General features: G+C 45.6%; 1 protein-coding gene across 6 annotated transcripts in view; it reads right to left on the reverse strand.

Moving 5' to 3' along the window:
• Positions 1 to 11,397: 11,397 nt before the first annotated feature.
• The window catches only part of Cep112 (centrosomal protein 112), a 387,025-nt gene continuing 381,500 nt past the window's right edge, over positions 11,398 to 16,922 (reverse strand). For 4 of the 6 annotated variants that reach the window (XM_075990288.1, XM_075990284.1, XM_075990289.1 and 1 more), the window contains 3 exons: positions 15,621 to 15,722; positions 12,334 to 12,398; positions 11,467 to 11,553 (listed from right to left, as the gene is read on the reverse strand). In XM_075990288.1, the coding sequence (XP_075846403.1) occupies positions 11,550 to 11,553; positions 12,334 to 12,398; positions 15,621 to 15,722 (171 nt within the window). In that variant the 3' untranslated portion in view covers positions 11,467 to 11,549. Of the gene's footprint in view, positions 11,554 to 12,333; positions 12,399 to 15,620; positions 15,723 to 16,922 lie in introns of all 6 variants that reach the window. The other 2 variants (XM_075990285.1, XM_075990287.1) reach the window with 1 other exon arrangement.

Below are 16,922 nucleotides of genomic sequence, written 5' to 3' on the forward strand. Positions count from 1 at the left end.
GTTTTAAAGTTTGTCATGAGGTCCTGCCTTGCTTTCTCCTGGCTGGGGAGGCTCAAGTCCTATTACTGAAAAGGAACCGCCCACACGGCTTTATTGTGGGTGACATATCCCCTCAGCCCTTGCCAGCTACTTGCCACTGTCATTGCTGACCAACAGACAATCCCGCTCGGAGCCCTGCCTCAACAGGCTTCAAACGTCATGTTTTGGTGCCGTCTGGATTGACTAGCGCCTCTCTACAGCTCAAGACATCAGGGAAAGCAAGACTCTCTTTGTCAGGGAGGAATGCTCAGCAAATCAAAAACGATCACTGATTCTTTGCTTTCATCTCAACTTGACTCAAATTATTAGTTTTTCTAGGTAAAAAAAAGCCATTGTCCCTTTCTCTTCTGGAAAGGGCCCATAATCGAAGCTACTTGACTGTACACCACATCTTCCTTGTTTTTCTTGCTAAGTAAATATTAATAACTTTAAGTGTTAGCATCAAAGGAATGTTGGTGCCAAATTTTTACAAAGTAAGGAAAGGAAGACATCTGGGGCTTCCATACATTGTAAGCTAAATTCTCTAAGCCTTCACAGAAGCTACCCAGGAAGTTCAGGGAACCAAATGCTAGTATGTACTGTCAATCTTGCCTCTATTTCCAAAATTTGCTAAGTTTAAGCCTCTTCTCTCCTTTCTGTCCCCACTTCCTTCTTGCTGGGGAGCTAATTTGGGGCTTTGTATATTTTAAGCAAGCACCCTACCACTGAGCTATATAACAACCAATTTTCATTTTCAAAATGTTGTTTAGCATCTTGGTATTCAGTAGTAAAACCCTAAACTGGCCTTGCTGTTCTCTATTTTTACACAGGTTTTAATTAAAACTTATTTATTAACTTTTATTTAGTGTACGCTCATGTGTGTGTGTGTGTGTGTGTGTGTGTGCGTGCACGCTCGTGTGTGTGCATCCAATGGCATGTGTGAGGTGTGGTGATGAGAGAAGAAATCATGGAAGCCTTTTTTCTTCTACCATGTGGGGCTTGGGGATCCCACTTGGGTTGTCAGCCTTGGCCACAAGCACCTTTACTGGCTAAGCCATCTTGTGGCCCCAAATTATTGTTTTTAATGCTATCTTTTCTATCATAAATATGTGCTCACTATTATCTGCCTGTGTTCTCTGAGAAGGGTGCTGGCCAGGAAAGAGTTAATTTTGTTGTTAAGTATACTACGTCAAGGTTGAGTTCTACCTAAAATGTTAAGTTAATGTTGACATTTGTTGTTGTTAAGAATAAAAAATATCTCCAAAACAATGAAAATTCCAGGGTTTCCTATCAGTAAGGATCAGAAACAAAAATATTTGCCTGAGCCATGTAGAGGAACTTCCTTCACGGAGGGTCAATTTCGTTTATCACAATGTATCCTGAGGGCTGGTCTGCAGAGTGACTGGTTGTGTGGGGGACTCTACAGAAAGGATGGTTTGGTGCAGACCACACGGTGAAGGCAGCGCTGAGCTTTTACAAACACTTCCCTGAACTTTGATAAATAATGCAGGATGCCTGTACAAAGCTCCAGAGCAGAACGGAACCATTGGCATCTAGAGTCAAAGGAAATGAACCTGCCCCCAAGCCCTAGAAGTCTATCCCACTCCCCAGCAATCTCAGGACGGCAGGCACGGCAGACACAAGAGTGGTGGACACCACACCCTGCGCTGTGAGTCCTTGGGTTCAGATGGCTGTCCTCCACGCTCGCTCGCCTGCTTCCTCAGGGCAGGTTCAAAGGGTTTCATCCTCTTTGAAGCGCCCTTGTCCGACCTGCCCACCACCTCCGCCCTTGCCAGCGCCTTTCTTTTACAGACCTTATCCACTGACACTGCCCACAGGCATAATCTCTTCTCCCCCCTCTCTCCTCTTCTCCACCCCCTCCATTCTCATGTAGCCCAGGCTAGTCTTGAACTTACAGTGTGGTCAAAGAGGACCTCCTCTTCCTACCTCCCCAGTGGGTCCAGATGGGTTTAGGTAATGCCAAGGTTTGAACCAAGCAATTGGTGCAAACCAGGCAAGCACTCTACCTACTAAGCCACACCCCCAGGTCTCTTTTCCAGTCTCTCCAAACCATCCATCCACCCCCTCCTACTTCTAGATGAAACCATGGGTTTCTGATTCAGTCGACTCAGATGGCTGTACTTGGCACACTCCTGGGCCCAACTCAGGACTCCTGCCCCCTGAGGAAGCTTACTCCAAAGCCATTCCTTCCTTTCCTCAAGTTTGTGCCGCACATCTGAAAGGTGGAAACCTTGGCTCACATCTATTTCTTTGTCTGTCACAACCATCTTGTTCCTTCATGTGCCGCTGTAGCCATGTCATCTGTGACATTTCTCACCCTGGAGACCTGGGCCGATTTATGGGAACACTAGGGGCATTTCCCAAGGTTTCCTCTGCCTCCAGCCTCTTGTCTCCCTCCTTCTGTCCACCTCAGGCTGCTGCCAGGCTGGCTCCTAACACCTCCTCATGGAGTCATTTCTCATTTAAAGTCCCTTAATTGCTCTTGTTACTTGTAAAACCCCGAACTTTCCCTCAACCACAGGAGCAATGCATTCTAGTGGAAAGAGCAGAAATGAGTGACCGAGACGCAGGAGGCCACTTGCTGCTTCTACCACATATTAGTCAAGCAGCCTTGGGCAAATTTACAGATTTCTCTTTGCTCCAGCTTCCTCGTATATAAATACTAATTATGAAATTGGAGAGCATCATAAAGTATAAATAGCCTTCATTTACTGAATATTTATTACATGCTAGACATCTAAAGATGAATAATCTCATTTAATCTTTTTTGTATGTGTGTGTGTGCAAGTTCATGTGTATGGAGGCATTAGGATTCAGGCATTATGTTGGCCCCTGTCACCTGGCAGGATGAGTCCAGGCAGTACCCTGGCCAGCCCAGGGTCCTAAGGCTGCTACATCACTACAGGTGATGTCACAGGTGCAAAAGGTGCCTTTAAGAGACTAGCTCCAACATTTACACAATGGAGTATTATACAGCGGAAAAAAATAATGACATCTTGAAATTTTCATGCAAATGGATGGATCTAGAAAACACCATATTGAGTGAGGTAACCCAGACCCAGAAAGACAAATATAATATGTATTCACTCGTAAGTGATTTTTAGACATAAAGCAAAGAAAAACCAGCTTACAATTCACAACCCCTGAGAACTTAGACAACAAAGACTACCGTAAGAGAGAGACATACATGGATCTATTCTACATGGGAAGTAGAAAAAAGACAAAATCTCCTTAGTAAATTGGGAGCGTGGTGATCATGGGAGAGGGTAGAAAGGGAGAGGAGTGGAGAAAAAAATATAGCTCAATAGAAACAATAAAAAAAGAGACAAGCTCCGCCCACTCCCACCCTTTTTCCTGCTGCTCTTCTGAAGAGGCAGGCTGTTCCTTGCCTCTTCTTTCTTTTCTTCTCTGTGTTTTTTGTTGCTTCTTCCTTCTCCTTTACCCTTCTCTCAATAAACTCCTCGCTTAAGCTCCGCCTGTATGGCTCTCCTCTGCCGCGTGGTCCCATTGGCCCATTACAACAGGAGGTGCATGCGGGAATGGATGTAGAAGCCAGAAGACAACTTCAGGGGTCATTCCGCTTGGAGTTTGTTTCGAGACAGGGTCTCTAATTGGTTTGGAACATGGAGTAGCTAGACCGAGACTCCTAGAGATGTCTGCTTTGGCCTCACTAGCAATGGAATGACAAGTGCTGTCACCACATCCAGCATTCTCTCCAAGCGTCTGTGGGCTGAACTCAGGTTCTCTAAGTACTTTACGGAGTAAGATAACTCCCCAGTCCTCCCTCTGCCCTCGTTTTTGAGACACGGTCTTACCATAAAATCTAAGCTGGCCTTGACTTTCAATCTTGCCTAGCTCATTTCATCTTCATGTTCTACTAATTCCTCTATTAAATTAGTTTAACAGTGATGTGTGTGTGTGTGTGTGTGTGTGTACACACTGGTGAGCTCGTGCCACTATGTTTGTGTGGAGATCAGAAGACATGTTGTGGTTGGGTTCTCTCCTACCACGTGAGTTCAAGGAATTGAATTCGGGTGTCAAGCTTGGTGGCATGCACTCTACGGCTGAGTTCTCTTGCCAGGCCCTCCTCCAGCTTTTAATAATGAGGAAACCCAGACTCAAGAGACGTTAAGCTAACTACTGAGTTCTGGGTCCTTAAAGGACCGGGGTGACTGCTTTGACCTATACAGAGGGCTGCCAGTTAATCCATTCTCTGTCTTCTGTCATGTACCTCTAACACACCTTTTAATGTCTACATTAAAGTGCTTCCCCCCCTCCCGGAAACTGTAATTGAGACTCTCTGGGCATCTGGCCCTGACCCTGCCCCAGCTGTGGCTGCACCTGGAAGGACAGTGAAACTTCTGAAACCGTGCCCAGCCCAGGTGTCACCTCCACGGGACTGGCTTCAGATGTGCCCTTTGAGAGTCCAGCAGATCGGGCCCCGTCCATGCCGCGTGATGGCTTTCTTTTTCTTGGGTGTTATATACTTTATCTTCCCCACTGGATCACTGATGCCTTCTGGGCAAGGAGCTGACTGGGAAGGTAGCATTCATTCTTGCATGCCTCTTTTGCTGAGGCTCAGCCTCTGAGCTGCTGAGGCTTCTAGCGAAGGTCCACAGACGATTGAAACATTTGAGCAAATTATTCAAGTTTTGAAGAGTTGAGCCCAACCCGCAGTGAGAGGTGTTCTCACAGGCAAAGCTATGATTACACTGTGAGAGGGAGATAAGGCCAATTAATCTTCTTCTTCTATCAATAAAAAGGCAGAGAGTGAACATGATATGGTTTTAGGCAAAGTATCTAACAGCAGGGGCCAGCAGTGGGACAGCTAGTTAGGTTTGCTATCTTAATTGGCCTATTTAAAAAAAGATTTGGGGCATCATAAAGAAAATTTGCCTTTGAAAGCTCACAGATTTAAAAATTTGTGTATACATCTGCACACACACACACACACACACACACACACAGAATCCAAATAAGATCTAAGATAGCATATGTATACTCCATGTAAATTCTAGCAGCTTCCAAATTCCCATGCTCAAAGATATAAACAGAAATGCTGAGGACAGTAAGATAATGCAAGTGGGAACTCTGTCGGAGAAAGGTTCCCTGACACTGCAGGAAATGTCACCCTAGGCAGCCAACTGCTCCCAGATCCTTAACTCAGAAGGGGCAGGTGGAGACATGACAGGGCAGCACTGCCAGGCTTCACACAGTCACCACGGTGGCCGGCCTGGATAAATATTTTCGTTGCAGACACAATGGTAACTGATGGGCCAAACGACCAGTTCTGGAGAGGGTTTCCCACACAGCTGTGACATCGCAGTCTCTGGGAAACACCGAGGTGTTCAAGGGAAACGGGGGTAAGACCAGTTTACATGCAACGTGAGAAGTAACATCAGGGTTGATGGCGGGCAAATGACAGCCTTGGTCACTTGGCAAGACGCGAAAACCAGAGAGATCTTGGTGGATTTCAGCACATTTATTTAAAAAGAGTTTAGGACTCTTCATTATCCTGCCAGGAAAATATTCCCTCTTCCAAAGGAAATGATGATTCCCCTGTCCCCCGCCCCCCCATTTTTCCTTTCACCCCTAAACTCTCTAGCTTCACTGGTTAAACAGATGTGAATGCCTGCCAAATCAACCCTCTGATGGTCTCAAAACTTCACTAAGTTGGTTCTTCAACTAGGAGCCACCCAATGCTTTGCAGCATGTGGGAAGATGGGAGTTAGCCAGTGGAGGCAGCCTCGCTTCTTGTACTTGGCTCTGTTTATATATTTACATTTCCCACCCAGGCTCAGCTGAGAGGTGAGGTCCAAGAGATAGGCCCAGCAGCACAAGCAGAAAGAATTCCTCTGCCATGGAGAGAAAGCTAACGGGGCCATTAGGAGGCTGAGTCATTTATTTATCTAGAGGATTAAGCTCAATTTAGTTGGGTAGTTTTTAAGTTCTGTGGTTCAGGAAATTTCCCACTCAGTCTCATCAAATCCACATCCTTCCACGTGCCTAAGAATTCCCCGGAAGAAGGGGAAACCTCCTAGGCACAGGGAGTGGGGCTCTAGTAGATTCTTAAAATAATACACTTGCTAAGATAATTACAATAAACAATGCATACCAAGTCCCAAACAGAGAAGAGCTGGGAAACAAACAAATGAAACAAAACCCAAAAAACTATGGTTGCTTCCATCTTGGAAAAGACTCACAGATGACAGACCCTTACTGAACATTTCTAACTCAGGGCTTCCCGAATTGGAAGTTAGAATGCACTTCTCAATCCTCAGTTTAGCCTGTGACTGTACAAGTATAATGCAGATCAACAGGATTTTCAAACAAGAAAAAATGATGCATCGACCACTGACAAAATGCTGAATGTCCGGACAGGAGAAGCAGTGATTCAACGATACAGTTTCTGAGGGATTATTTCGGGTCTGGGCAGCTGGGAACAAACAAGCAGCCTCTCCTACAACAAACTGGCCTGCCAACGTGGGATTGACTAAATCCATGTAAAACCTGAGGGGCTTGGAGAGGGATTCTAGACACACACACACACACACACACACACACACACACACACACACACACAAAGTTAGGCATTTTCTCAGATGCATTTTTTAAGAAATTTTCTGACTCAGTGGTAACAATAAAAACTGCACGGTTTCAAAATGGTGGCTTTTGGGGATGTGCTGCCAGCACAAACTCTGGCTCTTTCAGGAGGCTGAGCATTTAAATGGGCTTGTGAGCAGAACGCTACAATTTACTTAATGGAAACATAGGCCTGTGTGTGCCTGGAAATGGGGTTGTGAGCATGGCTCGCGCTAAACAGACCTCCACCCCACCATATTTGACTGGGCAGAGCCAAAAGGCGCACTTATCATTTTAAGAAACACCCCTGGACAGAAAAGAATTACAGATACACAATAGGACAGATTCAGATATAAAAGACCTCTAAATGAGTCACAGTGTTGGATAAATGTACACAGGCTTGGGAGAGAGAAGAAAAAGAGTATAGAGAGTTATAAAAAAAAGGCTTAAAAAAACAAAACAAAGCTTTTTTATGGAAGGTTATGGCAGGGTCAAGGCAGCACAGAGGCTCTGACTTTGCTTGACTTCTGTTCTTTACACTTGACTCTAGACAGGTTCTTCCATGAACAGAATACAGCAGAAGTGTTGTTTGTGCTGGGGCTCAGGACTTAAATTACTTCTGGTGTCTATGTCTGGCTTCTCCTGAACTTGATTAGAAGGGCCCTAACCAGCTGTCTCACCTAGCCTTTGGGAGCATGAGGATCCTGAACATGAGGACACACCATAGGCTTGCATTCATGTTTCCTGTGACGGCCCCACAAGCCCCATCTGATGGCATTCCTGGGGACCTAAGTGAGAGCAGCCCACCTGAGTGCACCTGTCGTCAGTACTCTCAAGACAGAGATCACACCAGTGTGTTAGAGTTAATGCCAGTAGACTTGGGTTATTCTGTTGGCTTGAACACAGCTGATAATCACTAACCAATGAATGAATAAAGGATCAACTAATATATGTGGATCATCAAAGTGGGACATCAGAACATTTTGAGTAAGTCCCACCAAACAAAAAGACCTTGACGTACACTGGTTTGAGAAACACTGTTTTGTGTTGTTTCTGTTTTTGAGACAGAGTCTCATCATGTAGTTCTGGCTGTCCTAGAACTCACTATGTGACCAGGTTAGCCTACATCTCACAGAGATCTGCTGCTCCAGGATTAAGTGTGTTATAGTACCCGGGTAGTTTGAGAAACACCAATGAAAGGATTGACGTGATTCTGCTGGAAACAAACTAGAAAAGAGAGGCCCAAGTGGGTGAAGAGAATCACCAAGGAAACAGAAACAGCAGACGCCGCCTATCGCCTAAATTCCTTTCCTAGCTAAAGGGACAGAGTGGGCCAAATGGCTTTCTCCATGTAATTACATTTCAGCTAGTCAGATGAAAGCTGCTCCTCAGGAGTTATCCTTGCTCTGTCCCATGACGAGGTCTCTGTGAGCACCTCACCATGCTCCATGAGACCTCACATCAGGTGGCAGACTGCCCCGGAGGATATCACACTACTGGTCAGCCGTACATCCTTCTCTAGACGGCAACACCCACAGCAGTGTTTAGGTCTCCGGTGTAAAAATGTTTGTCCAATGAAAACCTTGCCTTCGAACTGAGATGTCTGGAGGAAGAGGGTCCCAGTTGCTCTTGATACTGGGGTGGGAACCAGATTTAACAATTCTTTGGTTTCATGACACCAATTTCGATTCTCTTCCTCTGTGTGAGGCAAGCAATATGAGCTGAAGTTTGATCCAGATTTTAAAACAATACAGTGAAGGTTCACGCTCACCCCATCAGGACCCGGGACACTCCACTTCACCCCTCACATACCATTCAGGGCCTCTGCCAGAGCTGCCTCACCAAGCCTCGAAAGTTAAGACCCACTCGGAGAGTTGAGAAAGTTTTATCTAATTATCTCCTTTCCCTACTTTGAATTGGCCAACCATGTACCTTCCCCTGGCTTTATCAAAGCGGCTGCCGGCACAAAAGCACATCCACAGCTAAGCAGCTTTAGTTAGCGCACTTCAAATTGATCATGCATTTTAGTTCAGTAACTCGCAATTTCTAGAGCCTTTGATAATTCACTTTAAAGAGCAAACTGTCTTTAATGACAAGGCTTTAAAAGAGGCGACCTTTCTGAACAGAATATGAAAGCTCCGAAGGGGGAGCTCTTTTAAGGAAACTATGAATTCAAATGACCTTGTGTTCTGAAACTTTTCTCCCACCATTTTTGATGTTTTACCTTTCCTTTCACCCTTAGACAGAAAGCACAAACGCTGCTGCCTTCCCTGGCTGGTGATGCACTTCAATGAGGACGCTGTTAATTGTTAATTCAAACTCCCAGTTCCTTCCTTCGGCACTTTTCTCTGCCTTTAATGAGGTTGCTCGCCATCATAAGCGCATGCCAGTGTCTGAAGAACCCGTTAATATGCAGCATTTACAGAATGGCCTCAGCACACAAGCAAGTCCCTTCTAGCCACCTTGCCGCCAAGACTTTCGTGCGGTCTATGAAGCAAATCAGTCCTCTGTTCCCTCTCTCTCAGATTTCCTCCTTCTCCACTGTATCCCTTGATAGCGGTCCTCTGTGGAGTTCTTTGGTGAGTGGGGAGGTTGCAGAATCAGTGGTCAGACTCCCAAAAGGTCCGATTGCTGGGGAGACAGAAGTGGACTGATAGGGAACTATGATCCAGGCAGGTGAATGCCGGCTTCCCTAGGGCTCTCTCCTGGCTTGACTCCTGCAGAATGTCTAGCACTCCAACCAAGTCACAGCGCCTCGAGATGAGCTTCCTTTTCTCAGTGTTCCAAATGCCCTATCAGCCTCCACCTGTTGACAATTACGTTGGACTAGAAAAGGCACAGATGGAGGCTCAAACATGGTAGCCAGCAACGATACCTGGAGCTGTGACTAAATTAGGCACGTGCGATGAACAATTGATCCTCCCTCAGATAAAAGCAAGGATGCAACCCTAGATGATTTTATAATAAGGCACAGTGTTGATAATTTATTTCCCGAGCACTGGCGTTTTGTCCCAGTAGTCACTTATATACTCAGCCCTCAACTCAGCAAAGAATTTCAAACATGCCAAAAGCAATTTTCCTCTCTCTTCCTTTATCAGAGAACCCTCACAAAAACTTGAGTGTCCGCTACCCCTTCCTATCACATCCAATCAAACAGACCCAAAGTTTTATTCGATTTACTCCCGGACATGCTCGGTGCACTGCAGAGGGGAAATGGGATCTGATGCATGCCAAAGGTTCATCAGTGTTGGTAATTCCATAACCCTTGAAATAAAGAAAAGAAAGAATAGCAGGCAAATTTCCAAAGCACCCACTAATACTTCCTCTTGGAAAACAAATATCCCTGGGTGGGAGTTCCAATCCCAGCAACAAAACAACTCATTAAATATTTTCAGTGCAGGCCGATGATAACCATGAAATCCTCTGACCTCAACCTGCTTTTCATGGTCCTCGCAGAAGCACATACCAGCCACCAGCCTTCTTTGTTCGAGTGCTAAGTCACCACGTGAGTGTCAACTTGTCATTGGTTAGGTGGCTTTAATAGCAGCTGCTATGATTTTGTGTTTTACCAAATGTTCTCGATCATTCACAGGACACAAATTTATACTTCTGGAGGAGGGGTTAGGGGAGGAGGACACTTGGGAGGCACCAGGAAGATGGTGACTCCCCAAAGATTCCTCTGTGCAAGATGCCAGCCTCCTACGGATGGCCACCACACAGACTGACCTGCCCTGGCTTTGGAGATGGTTGTAAAACCTAGTTTTTCTTATCTACCCCGTGTCTCAGACAAAGTACGAGTAAGGATAACTAATTCTTGGACAGCAAGTGACAGGCAACTTTGAGCATGGGAGAGAGAAAAGAATTTTGAATAAGTATAAATACACGATCTCTCCTTTCCTCTCACAGTAAACCAGATGATTACAGGCCCTGCCCCTCCCACTCACTACATTTTTAGAGGTCTCAAAAGGCCCGTGGCTCAGCCCAGGACCACTCAAATGAAACTGGAGCATCTTTGCAACTGCAGCTCCAGCTGACCAATCAGCACAGAGCTGGTGTGGGAAAAGCAATCCAGGCTTAACCACCATTCATAAAGAGCAAACACTGCAGACAAGACCAATGGACAGGCACAGTTGCTTGTCAATAGGTTGTGCCCTCAAAACACAGCCAAATGCTGTCAGGCTTTCTTAAGGATCATGGACCAATGTGACAATCAAAGCAACAACCACACAGGAGACATCAAGAAAGTAACAGGAAAACCAGAGCTGCCTGCACAGTGTTCCCACCCTGCAACCCTGCAGCCCCAATCAGGCTGGAGACCCATAGGACAAGCATGACCCAGCGATTTGACTCTGGACAGCAGTTTCATGCTGAAATTATGAGCTGATCTTTGACATGATACAAGGTATTTTCCTTCAAAGCAGAAATTGAGGTAGTCAGTATTTGTTGGGGGAAAATACCATGTATATGTCATACTTAGCAGAGGAGGCGTGATGAAATGCTGAAAGAAAACAGAATAGTACAACATGCCATTTTAACACATGAACATGAGCATGGGGAGAGCATCAACAGGCTAAGGTTTTGATATGATACTATAACCATGGTTCCAATCACGCCTAACTTGCAAGCTGTAAAGCATTACCAAGGCACACACAGGCAGTTATGTCTGCCCTGTGCAAGCAGTCTTCAGCATCTACTCTAATACAATCGTGGGGGCAGAAAGAAAGAAATGGTAAAAAAAAATAACTTAGGCAGACACAAATAAAGCCAACCCAGGGTATGGATGATGCATGTTTTTATGATCTCAATTACACTTAAGCGGTAAAAAAAGTCATTGATCTCACAGTTCACAATATCCAAATCTTCAAACCTGCTGGACGAAGTCCCCGGTGCAGCTCAGACAGTCTCACCTGTCATGCTCTCCCATGCAGTTACCTGCAAAGTAAAACCCATGTTAGGGTTTTCAGCCTGACTAGGTCTGTCAGTGGTAAAATGTGTTACAATTCTGAAGGAGCTGGAGGTTCAAAAGGGTATTTGCTATCAAAATTTCATCACGTATGCCTATAAGCAACTGATCTTATCATCATCAGGCGCACAGAATCTTTTGAAAAGTAAATGATTCACAAGCTCATTCCTTTTATTTCGATGCCAAGTAAGCAGTCCGGCCTGTGACTGCACTTGAAAGCAAAGTTGCCTGACTGACCTGGACCATCAGCAAACAACACCTTGGTTGGTGATATCACTGGGAACCTTTAAAAAAGGGCTCCTGTATCCCACAGTCCTGCACACCAGGATACCCCATCTCTGTGAATGTTTAACACCACAAAGCCATTGACTTATTCTGGTCTGGAGAACAGTGCCAAACCCCCAGGGATAGGGACTTTGAAGATGTGAGCCATCACAGAGAATTGCATCATGCCACAGTCTTAAAGGAAGATGGTGTCTCCTTCAGTCCTCAAGACCACACCTTGCCTGACTGCCCAGGTGAGGTCCCTACTTGCCACACCCTGAGATCCCAAAATCTTGTTCTGATGAATCTCAGTCCTGTGATTAAAGAGGTGAGTGACTGCTCAAGACAAGCTGTTCATTAAGAATGGCTTCCTTTCCAGACTATCTTGTGTCTAGACATTTCAGTGAAGACTTGCATGTCAAGCTAAAGACTCCAGGGGTACAGAGAACAAATTAATGGGAAGGCATTTCATTCACTGCTCATACCTTCTGCATTGGTAGGTGGTCAGCTCTTCTTGAAGGATGGATGCTCTCTTTTGCAGAAAGAGGACCTAGAAAGACATCTCGTATGAGAAAGGTAAATACGTATGTCAACCCTGCACACACAGCATGCTGGCATTTCCCTTCAACTCAGATAATTCTCTGGATAAAACTCAGAGGAAGTGAATATTAATAATGCATTTTCCTACATCTGGTCACACCCTGTCCTTACCAAAAATCCATCAGAGGCCACAGAACCAACCGTAACTAGCCCGGGGGCCATATTGATCTGGTGCCATTCTATCTTGGTGGCTCCCTCTGTCCTCATGCCCTTCCCACACTGCCACCTTACACCATGCTGTTCTCTCGGTCGCCCTTTGGCTAGGCTCTCACTTTGGAGCCCTTGCCACCTAGCCCTGTCCCGAGGCAGCAGTCCCTCCCCTGCATCCTGGGCTCTGCCTTCTCACACTGCCTTGTGGTTATGCTTTCGCATCTGTTCCCAAACTAAGGGCTTTCTGCAGAGGGTGCCTCTGTCTGTCTCCCAGTCCCCGGCTTCGTTTACAGGGCCGGGCATGTAGCTGGTATGCACGAGCTGTTCAATGAGCGAGAGAGCAAGTGAAAAGAAAATTACTGCTTTCTGGAAACCTCAAATCCATTCTGGGGATTCCCTGAGGTTAGAGACAGGCTTTTGGAGTGGAAAGAGCTGGGCTTTTCCTGGAGTTGGGCCAACTTGAGCTCCATCCCTGGCTTGGCCTCTAAAGGCTCTAGGAAGGTTACTCAGCTCTTGCTGTGTCATCTGTGAAATGGAGTTCATGAAGCTGCTTCCCAGGGCCATAAGTGTGGTGAGATACACCTCATAGTAAATGCCCAGAATGGACTTCACAACAGGTACCACCATGGAGTGGAGGGCTTGGGGTTAGGAGAAGCTGTTGCCTAGCATGACTTCTCCAGTGAGGTCTTTATAGTACATTTAACTTCTTGGAAATATAAATGCTTATGGGATCAATGACACCTATATATCAGGCATCGATTAAAGACACCTTATCCAACCACATAAAACACAGTTTGGGGACAGCTTAAACTGTGGTTTAATGTAATCAAGAGTCAGCAGCATTTGATCTGCTCAGAACTGTTTACTCTTGCTTCTTTGGTCTGAGTTGAAACCATGGCAACGGCTGGTTCTGAGGCATAGTTATGCAAGAGTACAGCTGGCAGAACCAAAACTGCCTGAAAGAGAGAAAGCACAGGCTGCCCAAATGGGTGTGCATCACAGCGGTCCCTGGGTTACTTATTTGAAACAGTGCCCGCGCTTCATTTTATCTGATTGCTCAGATGACCCACAGGACAATTGATAATTCTGACAGATGCAGGGGCGTACTGCTTTAGCTTTCCTCCCCCACCCTGCATTGCGATCGATTGGAATTCCAACAATTTTCAAAAACACAGGCACCTGTGCCTTCCAGCTGAATCTGCACACTCTAAGGCCTCCGACTCCTCCACGCAGCTGCCAACTCCGAGGCCCTCATGCAGCTGGCAGCACGCTCTCTCTGGATCAACATCCAGTTCCAGGAAGTTGAAGTGGCTTTTGTCACAGTGAGATGATATGAACGATAACAGAAGCCACGCAGGTGGGTATTGGGTTTCTCGCCCCGCCCCTGTGCCTCCACAATAAGAATCTCTTCTGAGGGCATCAGACCCTTGTAGCTGACCCCATGGCCACTCCTCCGAGAAGCTGATGGGTAACCCACACCTCTGAGTGCTTTTCGCATAAAAAAAAAATCTGCGTGCCCTTCACGCTGTGCTCTCTTCTCCAGCCATTTGTCATCATATGCAGAGGCCAGCACAGAGAACCTATTAGAAGCCGCCAAGGGCAGCAGGGGACAGCAGGAAGAGGACTGATGGAAACGACCCTTCACTTCGGCCTTCTTGCTGAGGGAAACAGGAAAGCATCAGCTAATATCTGCTTCAGGTTGGCATGATGGCTCAAGACCTAGAAGCTGAGGCAGGGTTCTCAGGAGTTGGAGGCCAGTCTGCATTTCCTAGCAAGTTCTAGGTCAGTCTGACCCAAGCGAACGTCACAATCCCTTTTTCCTCCCCACCACTGTGTAGCCCTGGGTGGACAGGCTTTGAACTCACAGAGATTCACTTGCTTCCCAAGTGCTGGGATTAAAGGTGTATACATCACCATGTTGGGTGTCACACAGTCATTTTACATAAATAGACACATCATGTTGAGACTGTCAAACTACATTGGTTATTTTATTATTTAACGAGCACCTGCTATGTACCAGGTACAGTTCTTAGCATTCAGTTTCCCGATGTGGTGGAAATAAGACTATGTAGCCTCCTCAGGTGGGAGTTCAAAAGTCACAGGTAGTCAGGTGTGGTGGCGCTCACCTTTAATCCCAGAGGTAGAGACAGGCAGATCTCTGTGAGTTCAAGGCCAGCCTGGTCTACTCAGTGAGTTCCAGGACAGTCAGAACCAAGTAGAGACATTTTCTAAAACAACAACAACAAAAAACAAAACCACCCCCAAACACATAAAAACCTCATAGGCTGACAATGAATGAAACACTCAATACATGATGGTACACAAGTTTAATCCTAATCCTGAAGAGGCAGGGGCGGGCAGATCTCCGTGAGTTCCAGGCTAGTCTGGTCTGCAGAATGAGGTCCAGGACAGCCAGTGCCACAGGGTAAAACACCATCTCAATCCCTTCTTCCCCCAAAAACCCTTAAACAGCATTTAATACAAAAGTCTGTTTGTTTTGAGAGAGGATTTTGCTATGTAGTTCAGGCTGGTCCTGAATTCATGATCCTCCTGCCTCAGTTTCTCAAGTATTCATCTCTCACCTTACATTTTAGGAACCACATACTTCAATAAGAAACATCAAACCTAATTGCTTGCATATCAACACTATTTTGCCTTGGACTTAAAAAATATATCTTTGAAAACCATATAAAACATACCATAAAAATGCTTCTAAACTAAAGATGCTTCATTCCTCCGTATTTTAGCACAGCGGGGAAGCAGCAGGGTGTTGCAGAAAGGCACTGAGACCCTGAGCCAGGAGGGAACGGTGAAACTGCGCTGGACTGTGAAAGAATCAAAGTTGCCGTGGCTGACCCAGGTTCAGGGGACTAACCCAGTTCAGGCTGGTGATGGGCAAGTGTGGGGCTCACAGTGACTTCTGGAGCGAGGAAGAATCAGGCTAGATGCCAGCTTCTTTTCAGAAGGCATGTCCACCTATGCCACACCTACATCTTTGAGCATGCTCAGCTCTAGGAGTTACCTGTGACTTCAGGGAGGCAATGGTGTCCTCAAGTTCTTGTCTCAGAGATGCAGGCATTAACCCTTTGAATTTTGTTTCATATTCTTGTCGTATGTATGTTATCTAAAATAAGAAAAAAAACTTTTATACCCCAGAAATATCTGTTTTGGATATAAGTTGTCTTCAAAAACCATCTATTCACCCACAAACAGTTTTCTATATTTATTGTCAGAAAGCATATAACAAATGGCATTAAAGTGAAGAACTTGATACAGTGATAAGTTCCTCAGCCTGAACACATGGTCCTGGCGCAGATGGTCCCTGTTCACCGGGGCTGGAGAGAGGACTCAGCTTGCTGTTCTTGCTTTGGACCCAGCACTGATGTGACAACTCACAACTGCCCATAGCTCCAGTTACAGTGGATCTGATGCCCTCTTCTGCCCCCTCAGGTGCCAGGCACACACATGGTGCATATACACAGCATGAGGGCAAAACACTCACACATGAAAAAATTAAATAAATCTTAAAGAAAATACCTGTTAACACACTTTCAGCATCTTATTAAATAAACAGCATTCTCTCACCCCTGCTTATGGGGAAGACCACCATGCCAACTCTGAGGCCCTTTCTGCACCAAGATGCAGATTATGACAAGGACAGACTGTGGTTGGGGACAATCATAGCATGCCTCTGGTTTGACTGACACTCTTGCAGTAGGATTCACATTGTGACAAAGACACTAATACTGGAGGATCTGCACAGCTGCGTCCCCAAGCCTCCAACACAGGTGGACAGTGATGTGCGCTATCCCTGGGCATTTTGGTGGCTATACTACTTCTAAGATCTTAACGGGTAAGCAAAGGTAGTGGAAATGACACCTTTGGAAAATTTGCAGGAATGTTACATCAATCTGTGTGTACAAAAAGCAGTGACTTTCTTCAGCTACGTTCCTTGTAGATGCAACAGAATACTTTAAATATTGACTATTTGTATTACATGTAAATTATCTGAATTGCAGTGTTTTATATATACAGTTCATCAAACAGCTGGAGACAAAGAAATATATTAGGGAAATGTAGACAACTGAATTTAGTTAGCTAGGGCAGGCCTGTAGATTTGCTGGGATTAATTTAAAGTCACTGCCTTGTAAATCCTAATTCTTCTTCCATTAAACTGAATTAAGGAAGAAATGTGTTATACTGATTAATTTCATTACTTACTAACAACCCACGACAACTATCCCCTGGAATTACAGATGGCTGTGAGCTCTATGTGGGTGTTGGGAACTAACTGAGCTCTTCTGAAGAACAGTCAGTGCTCTAA

The sequence above is a fragment of the Microtus pennsylvanicus genome, chromosome 11, assembly GCF_037038515.1.
Source record: "Microtus pennsylvanicus isolate mMicPen1 chromosome 11, mMicPen1.hap1, whole genome shotgun sequence".
NCBI classification, from domain to species: Eukaryota; Metazoa; Chordata; class Mammalia; order Rodentia; family Cricetidae; genus Microtus; species Microtus pennsylvanicus.